Source organism: Eriocheir sinensis, chromosome 14, assembly GCF_024679095.1.
Source record: "Eriocheir sinensis breed Jianghai 21 chromosome 14, ASM2467909v1, whole genome shotgun sequence".
Taxonomy (NCBI): domain Eukaryota; kingdom Metazoa; phylum Arthropoda; class Malacostraca; order Decapoda; family Varunidae; genus Eriocheir; species Eriocheir sinensis.
The window spans coordinates 11,704,000-11,712,752 of NC_066522.1; the positions used below are offsets into that span (position 1 = coordinate 11,704,000).

At 44.0% G+C, this 8,753-nt stretch overlaps 2 protein-coding genes across 3 annotated transcripts in view; one reads left to right on the plus strand and one right to left on the minus strand.

Moving 5' to 3' along the window:
* The window catches only part of LOC126998456 (ras-like GTP-binding protein RHO), a 43,818-nt gene that overhangs the window by 4,291 nt on the left and 30,774 nt on the right, over nucleotides 1–8,753 (minus strand). The window contains exons 1-4 of one of the 2 annotated variants that reach the window (XM_050860161.1): nucleotides 6,871–7,034; nucleotides 3,014–3,174; nucleotides 1,715–1,915; nucleotides 1,163–1,386 (exon numbers count right to left, since the gene is read on the minus strand). In XM_050860161.1, the coding sequence (XP_050716118.1) occupies nucleotides 1,165–1,386; nucleotides 1,715–1,915; nucleotides 3,014–3,174; nucleotides 6,871–6,991 (705 nt within the window). In that variant the 5' untranslated portion in view covers nucleotides 6,992–7,034 and the 3' untranslated portion in view covers nucleotides 1,163–1,164. Of the gene's footprint in view, nucleotides 1–1,162; nucleotides 1,387–1,714; nucleotides 1,916–3,013; nucleotides 3,175–6,870; nucleotides 7,035–8,753 lie in introns of those variants that run through there. The other variant, XM_050860160.1, reaches the window with a different exon arrangement.
* Nucleotides 7,007–8,753, plus strand: part of LOC126998455 (F-actin-capping protein subunit alpha-like) — a 52,940-nt gene continuing 51,193 nt past the window's right edge. The window contains exon 1 of the mRNA XM_050860159.1: nucleotides 7,007–7,093. The gene's annotated coding sequence lies outside the window, so the exon portion shown is untranslated. The remainder of the gene's footprint in view (nucleotides 7,094–8,753) is intronic.

Sequence of the window (8,753 nt, forward strand, 5' to 3'; positions counted from 1 at the left end):
CTGAGTAAATCACTACAAAATCAGTATTTTTTATGCCATATTACTAATCTATTACCACTGACTCAGTAATCTATTATCAAGAAATTCGCGACCTATTATCACTATTGATCTATCGCTGCGAAGTTTGTAGCCTATTATCCCATAATTATTAACTGATCGTGTTGGTAAACTTGATTCTTATATATGAGTAACATATCACCACTAAATCAGTAACACCACTTCAGAAGTGCTGCTCAACGGACACATTTCTCCCCCTCGCTTGAATCCACATGTTTTCTCCCTTCGCGCCGTGCAAAGATTCTAGAATGTTCTCTCCACTCCTTGGTGCCGTGGCTGTCAGCTGAGGGCAATGCTACATGATTGGCTCAGTGGCTCACACTTTAAAGCCAGTTTCTCACAACATTGTAATTGGTCGACTCGTGAAAAGGCGCCTCAGAGGGAATGGCCGCCTTTCAACGATTCAGCGCACCAAAGGCACCTTTGAATATGTTTGTGTGTCAGGATCCAGCTGAAACAAAAGGCGCCACTGATGAGCCGTTTTGAAATAGCGCCTGTCGGTAAGGCGTGTTTTGAGTATATGGCCCCAGTATGCTGCACTAGCCCTGTGTCCCAGGGTAATGATTTCTCACCCACCACAGGGTCAAGGGACAATGAGGCAGAGATGAGCGCTGAAGTCATGCACAGCTGTAGCACATGTCCCCAGCTTTACCTTTACTAGCATGAGCTTTTGAATGATACACTTGAAAGGGCTGTTGTTAAGGAGAAATTCATGTGTATGTACACTCGCTTGCACACAAACTGCAACTTCGAGAATATGCTCTAGTCACTACATTCATTCATCTTTGACGCCTGCTCCTAGGAGCTCCCACCAGGGGATGGCCACGACATAAGAGTTTCCATCTCTCTCTATCCAGACACTCCCTCCTTGCCTGCTCTAAGTTTCTCAAGGATCTTTCACGCCTCTCCCTGACATAGTCCTGACATACTTCTAATTACAGAATTACAAAATATTAAAAGCTTTAAAAGTTTAAATGTTGGTTTGGTATAGTATGGGGAAACCTGGGGAAAGTAAACTGCAGTAACCAGGATGCTGTATATAAGAGATCATGCATGCTAAAGAAATGCCATATGCTACTTTAATGTGACTACAAAATCTACATACCTTTACAAAAGGGTACATTTCTTATTCTTCTTAATCCTGACTGAAAGGGCAGCCTTAGTTGCAGTTTCAAACACCTCCCGAACACCTTCCTTGGTTTTGGCTGAGCACTCAAGATAGGCGAAGGCATTAATTTTTTCAGCCATATTACGGCCCTCCTCTGGCCTCACAGGCTCTTGCTTCATCTTCTGAAGTTCCTTAATAGTTGTAGCATCATTACGGAGATCCTGAGGTAAAAGAAATCAGCATTGTGAAAATTTTCTACGTAAAATTAATATTATTCGAACAACCTCTCTTATTCTTTATTCATAGTTTTACTTCTGTAATTTGTATGAATCACCTAAGTTAAGGATATTCATGTTCTCATAAAAGTTAAGCAAAAATTCATTTGATTTACATATACCTACAACTGCTTCCCTTTTTTTATAATGTATGACAATTTTTTAAATAATTATAATGACCTGAAATATCATGCTTGGGAATGTCTATGAGGCATAACTATATACAGTAATTATATTATAGTGAATTGAGTAGCAATTTCAGTGATTACATTACCTTTTTGTTTCCAACTAATATAATTGGGACATTTGGACAGAAGTGTTTGACTTCTGGAGTCCATTTTTCTGGTATATTTTCTAAGGAATCTGGAGAGTCAATAGAAAAGCACATGAGTATGACATCTGTGTCAGGATAGGAAAGGGGCCGAAGTCTGTCGTAGTCCTCTTGTCCTGCAGTATCCCATAAGGCCAGCTCCACCTGCCGATACAGACATATATCAATATGATGTGATATACTCTGCTTCTATATGGGAGGGATGGGGAGGAGGGGAGCAAATTTAGATCTTTAGGTTTTGTTTAGTAATATAAAGGAGTATGTGTCAGTGACATAATAAACAGTTCACAGTGAAGGAGAATCAAAATCACCTGTCAAGTGTGGTATATGATGTGTCATGTCAATGCCACAGTTCAGGAAATCGGTGTAGCTATACATATTCATGCACACAGTTGCATTACCATGTACCTTGCCAGTTGAAATAGACATACTGCTATAATGACTCATATGACCTTAATCTGTTATGCTACAATTGTCAACCTTGACCTTTATAGTGTTGAAGATAGGCACTACCTACATTAAACTCTTGTATGATAAGCAGCAAAGGTCAGTCAAGAGAAAAAATAAATAAAAATAAAAAAATAAAAAATAACATTCCAAGAAACATCACAGGGTACAAAACAATGAGGCACAGGACATGTGTAACACTGCAGTTATGTGACAGACAAGTACAGTAAAGTGATCAGAGCTGGTATAGCCACACTATAAGGATAAAAGGGGCCAGCATGAAGAAAATAACCTATGCCAGTGGTTGAAGTGGAAGCTGGCAAAAACCACGCATCAGATAGCTAGATAGAGTTGTGTGTAAGCATGACTATAAAATGAGGAATTCAAGAACTAATTAATAAAATTGAGATGAAGTCAGTAAGGCCAAAGTAATTAATGAAAATCTCAGGGTTGTTTACACTTCATCTTTCCTTGATAACTGATATATTATGTGTTACTTATCTGATTACAATTCCTGATCTCAAAAGAATAGGGATGTTTACTAAATCTTTAAGAATTGGTTGCCCTGTAGTGTGGTGGCAGTTAATCAATGTCAAATTGTATAAATTAGCTATGATGGAATAAGATTAACTTGTCCACTCTGATCTTTAACTGAATACAAAATCCACAACTGCCACCCTCATCAATCCAGGATGTAAATACTTGTGTATTATGATGACTTCCCTGATGCATGCACTGAACTCTGTGTAAGTGTTCATAACAGTTTAGTAAGGTAACAAAGGACAGTATTCATACCTGTTTCCCGTCTACCTCTATGTCGGCTACATAGTTCTCAAAGACTGTGGGCACGTAGACCTCGGGGAACTGGTCCTTGGAGAATACTATGAGGAGACATGTTTTACCACAGGCTCCATCCCCTACTATAACTAACTTTTTCCTGATGGCAGCCATGAATTCTGAAAAAGAGATTGAGTTTAGTATACACATGTAATATAAATTTAAAAAGGTTTATTTTTAAACAAATGTAAAATGCATTCAAAGAATATTTTCCTGGTCTCCCACTCATTCATGGGGCAAAGATCTTCCATATTGAAAATGCAATATTGATAGATCCAGGAGACAAATACATGACAAACACCTTCCCTTACACGAGCAATCAACCGCAGAGGCACAAGCTATAGCTGCTATACCGAACCCCAGTAACCTACAAACTGAGACAATGACACTGTAGCCCCCTGCCAATCTGGATCCAACACACCATGTTGTAAGGCTTCACTGGCTAAAGGGAAGCCAAAGGAATCCTTGCAAACCACCCCACATGCACTTACTTGATAACATTACATAATGAAACCCTCTGACCAAGCATGTATGGTTTCCATTCATTTGAAACCTCCAACAGTCACTAAGGTAATTCCTCAATTCTCTATTGTTGTAACAGCTGTCCGGTGCTTAGTATTGAAAAGGGATTAAACTAAACTTTATGGTCAGATATGTATCCTGTTTCCACAAGTAAAAACAAAGATTGGAAGCAGTAATATTTTGTGATATTTTAAGAAATTTTGCTCAAGGCACTTGATACACTGTGAACACTGGCCAGCCACAGTCCAGTAAACTATACCTGTTGGTTATTTTAAATAGCACATCCATAATGTGAAAATGCCACAGTAATATAATTCCTTGCATTAGCTGTAAATGTTTACATTTTAAAGAAAACTAGGCAAATCAAATGTCATACTAGAACAAATGTTACCCCTTAGAACACAGTTCACTTAGAGCACTAAGCCAAACTAAGTTGAAAGTCTGAACCTTGATTGGCCACAAATATTTGGAAGACATACAAGGAGCTACACATATGACCTCTCACACCTAAACCACACAAGGGGGCACACTGAACAGGGGCTGAGCTGAGGACAGGCTAGCTAGTAGTAGACCTCATGAGACGAGGGAACAGCCAGCCTAGACCATAGGTACTTGCACTAGTCCTCATCTGGCACTCTCAACAGTACTTTATCAAGGCGATGTGAGAGTCCTGAGAGCAGGGAGTCCTAATTACAGCATAACACGGGGCGGGCGAGTGACTAGAGGAGTGAGTGAGCTGTCCTAGATAACAGTTATCACGGGAGTGGGCGAGGCGAGGCAGCCGCCAGCTCGGCCTCACTGCACTCACTTGACACTTTAATAATACACACAAACTGCTCCTTTTCCATATAAGCCGGCCATGGGTGTAGCTTTGATGGGGTTATACACGCGTGAAAAACAGGAATTCGTCTGTGAAATATTTACGAGCAGGAAAATAAGGGTGAACGTAAAACTACCACCACATTTACAACTTGTTTTAGCCGTCCATTCAGGTCACTTACGGGTATAACTATAATGTGGGGGGAGAGTGGGGTGAATATAATGTAATACGGGATGTAGGGTACCTCTATAACACTTCACTGGCTAAGAGACGTAACACCCAGCACTCCCACGACCCAGAGAGCTTGCTGTGGCTGTGACTGCTGTTAGTGGAGTGGGAGATAAAACACTGGCAGGAATGTCCGTAAAAAAAAATACTATTCGTTCTCTTTTCCTATTGCATGACTGATATGAGGATGACAAGAGGCCGCGCCCCCCTCCCCACCATGCACACAATCACCATAGGCACCACACACGAACCTCCCCGTCAATATTCACCACCACGGGGCACTCCACTACACACTGACCCCCACTCCCACAACGTTCACAACACCCCCATAACGGAAAAACACACAAGACCGGTGGTTCCTAACAGTTAAAACCGCTGCTGCACCACACATACGCCACTCCTGTCCTTCATTCCCCACTTCAACACTAGCACCGGCCATGGCACGCACAGCACCCACCTCAGCGCCTCTCTAAGCCATGAATGAACTGGTCTAATACGCCTTAATAGCCCTGACGGAGACGAGGAGTGGGCTGGACCAGGGCAGAGTCTAGCCTTCTCCTGCCTCTCCTGTCCCCCTCACACCCATGACACCCGCGTTACCCACTCGAAGACCTTCCTACACCTTTCTAGTGCATTGCTCGACGTCCTTAATCGTGTGCAAAAGGCAGGAATTGGGGAGATACCTGGGAGAGTCGGGGCGGGTCAATATGGCTGCTGGGCCACACCTTTGGGCTGGGGAAGGATTGGTTGCCACTGTCCGGCTTATTTCCCTTCCTCAGTAGTGCTCCTATCCCTATTTAGACCTCTGAACAGCAAATTTAATCCACTAAGAGGTCATTTTAGTGGATTTTGATTTCTGAGAGGTGGTGCGAGGCCGTGAAAGCCGTGGAATAATGTAAAATAAAAGTGTGCTGGGAAGAGTTAATGTTCGTCTGGCAACTCTCGGGAGGAATGCACGTGACGTCACTACCCACAAGCCTCGCCGAGAGACAACTTACTATCGAGGCTACTTTAAAATGTTTAATTCGCTGCTTTAATTCATTAATCCGCGTATTTTAACCCCCCCGAAGGCAGAATAATTGTCTAAGATGGTTTTCTGGGCGCCACATTGCTATGTCTCTGCATAATTTTGATCCTTTGAGCTCGGGGGAGAGGCGATACTCGAGATAATACTTGCTCGCTTATCCCACACTATAACTATGAAAAAAACACAATACACATTAATGAGTAACTATTGTAGTGATAATATTAACGATAATGATAATGATAATCACTATATTTCGTTTGGAAGCATCTATAAACAGCCGTCTTGAAACAGGAAAACGAAATATCAGTGTAAAAACTAAAACCTTGCTCAATATATTACTTCATGTTGGTGGTGTAAAAATGCGATAGCTGAGTTTTCATGGATACGTAACACAATCACGTGGAAATAAGTCACATTTCCAAATAGATGGGCGACCGTGATAAGTTGATAAGTCGATGTAAAAATCATCCCAGCGTCGGGGTGAATGGCAACAGCCCTATGCAAATATAGGCTAACCCAGCGCTATCAAAGCCGCCCTCAGCACTGTGCTTCAATAACACTCTTGCTCCAATAACTTAGTGGCTGCTGGAGCCACCCTGTCTACCGGATAATGCCTTACGTACACTATTATTTATTATTTATTATTTGGTATATTATAAACTGGAGAGAGAGAGAGAGAGAGAGAGAGAGAGAGAGAGAGAGAGAGAGAGAGAGACTCACTGACCAATGAAAATACTCATTTCGTGACGTCATGCTCAAACACGGCCAGTGGTGTACGTAACGCTAAAGAATATCCTGCTGAGCTGGGGTGGCAACAGGGCTCGCTCGCTGTTTCAGTTGCTATTATTAATTTGCAGGTCACGGATCAGAGAACAAAGAGAAGAGAAATATGTATACCATTAACCTTATAGTAGTGCCATTCGGCACCAAAGGAGGATGATTCACATTCTAAAAATACCGACGCGTTTCCGTTATAGCTCGAGTTTCCCCAAACCGGAAAATATACTATCCGAACTGTATTAGTCGAGAATAATTATTATGGTGAGGGAGTCGAACGTGTGTCCATTTAGCTATTATTAACAAAAGCTCAAGTATTTAAGTCATGCGAAATACAAATATGCACAAACGAGTATAGGAAGCCATCGAACTTGTATCAAGAATGTTTCCCAATCACTGAGATAAGAGGCTATAACACTCGAGTATCCGTATGGTCCTTGCCTGAGCAACACCAGCAGATCTTTTCACGAGCCGCGAGTCTTACGAGGCGAGGACTGACTGGTGTTTGCGTCATCTTTATGTCGGGGCTCCTCACCCGCCTCGCCTCGCAGGATCCTCCCATCCTCTCCAGTGCGTGGCGCGCCGGCCAGGAGTCTCGCCCCTCCCCCTCCCCGCCCCACCGGCCCAGGGCTCCCCGTGCCTCCTGGTGACTCACCACAAAAAGGTCAGTGGGATCCTGAGGCGCAGCATTCACTTGCCCGGCATTTCCTTTCCAGCGATTCGTTACAACAAAATTAGGAACTGGATAGGCTTCATGCCATGCAATTGACTGTATGCTCGCGGGAAGGCTTGTTGAACGCCTGCTTTTATAGCACCCACCGCCAATGTGATTGGTGCCATTCAAACGTATCCATGCATGTATGTATGTATGTATGTATGCATCTCTCTCTCTCTCTCTCTCTCTCTCTCTCTCTCTCTCTCTCTCTCTCTATATATATATATATATATATATATATATATATATATATATATTATGCACACACACACACACACACACACACACACACACACACACATATATATTGATGACGCGGGTGCGGGAGTGGTGAGTCACGCAGGTGCGTCCAGTCCACCGCCGCGCCCAGCCATGCACGCCCCCCGCAAGCCCTTCCACCCCTCCACCTCTCGAGTGCTTGCATGCTGCCTCTGGTGTGCCATGCACGCTCTATTGCTGCCTCGCCCTCCCCTCCATGCGCTCACTCAGCACACACGGACCAATGAATGACCCGCCCAGTGGTCGAGAAACTCGTGACATGTATTCAGCGGCGGTGCCCCACGGCGCCACGCCTCGCCCGCCACTGGCCCTCCCCACGGTCATTCCCTCGACGTCTCCGCCCGCCTTCCCTAAGCCCGCCCCGCTGTCATTCATCCCCCTAGACTAGAGTACTCAACTCCTCGCGGTCCGCCCACCCCTCCCCTGAGTCCCCTCCTTTCCCCGTGACCTCATTCATCCATCATTCTCTGCTGTTTGGTTGTTTACTTCATTTGCCTTGAATGGTAAATACCATAGCGATGAGATGCCCATAATGTTGTTCATTACCACATATTTAACAACTTGTAACTTTCCACCGCAGCTAGGTTTCTTCATGATAACAGTAACATGCTTAGATCTCTCTCTCTCTCTCTCTCTCTCTCTCGTGTCAATATGATGAATGACGAACAAAACAGTTTGGGCAGGCAAAGCACAGCGCAACATGATGTAATCTCTCACAAATGAATCACACTCCGGCAACTCCTCTCCACAACAAGGCTTCACTGTCCACTCACGCCACGCACTGCGCCTTCACACTCGAAGGATATAATAATTGCAAAACTATACCCCTCACAAGACGTCCTCCTCTATTTAAGCCGCCTTGACGAAATTTTTAGCTATATTTCACAGCTAATCTATGGGAGGGTTAACGGTAAACTCACGCAGACCTAATTACTATATATTTTGTGGTCTCCTTCATGCGCCCGCCACCCGTTCCCTCACCCTCGGCCCCTCCCTGACACACACCCGGCGCCCCGCCCATCCCGCCCTGGCGCCTCTGCCAACGACGCACGAAAGGGATTCATCATCGCCGTCCTTCTGGTGGCGGTGGTGATGAGCTTGCTGCTCTTGGTGGGGTTTATGGCGTGGATGTAGATGACAGGGCGCTCGAACCTTGTAGAAGGTCGATGAAATATAGTTGCCCCTAGATTGTAGTCCATATGTACAGTCCCTTATGTCTGCTCCCTTGACTATATCAAGGCCTTTATTTTTTTAGCACTTGTCCCCTACCATTGTATCTTTTTAGTTTCCTGGTGCTACTTACACATGTATCCTTATTTGTATAATCACA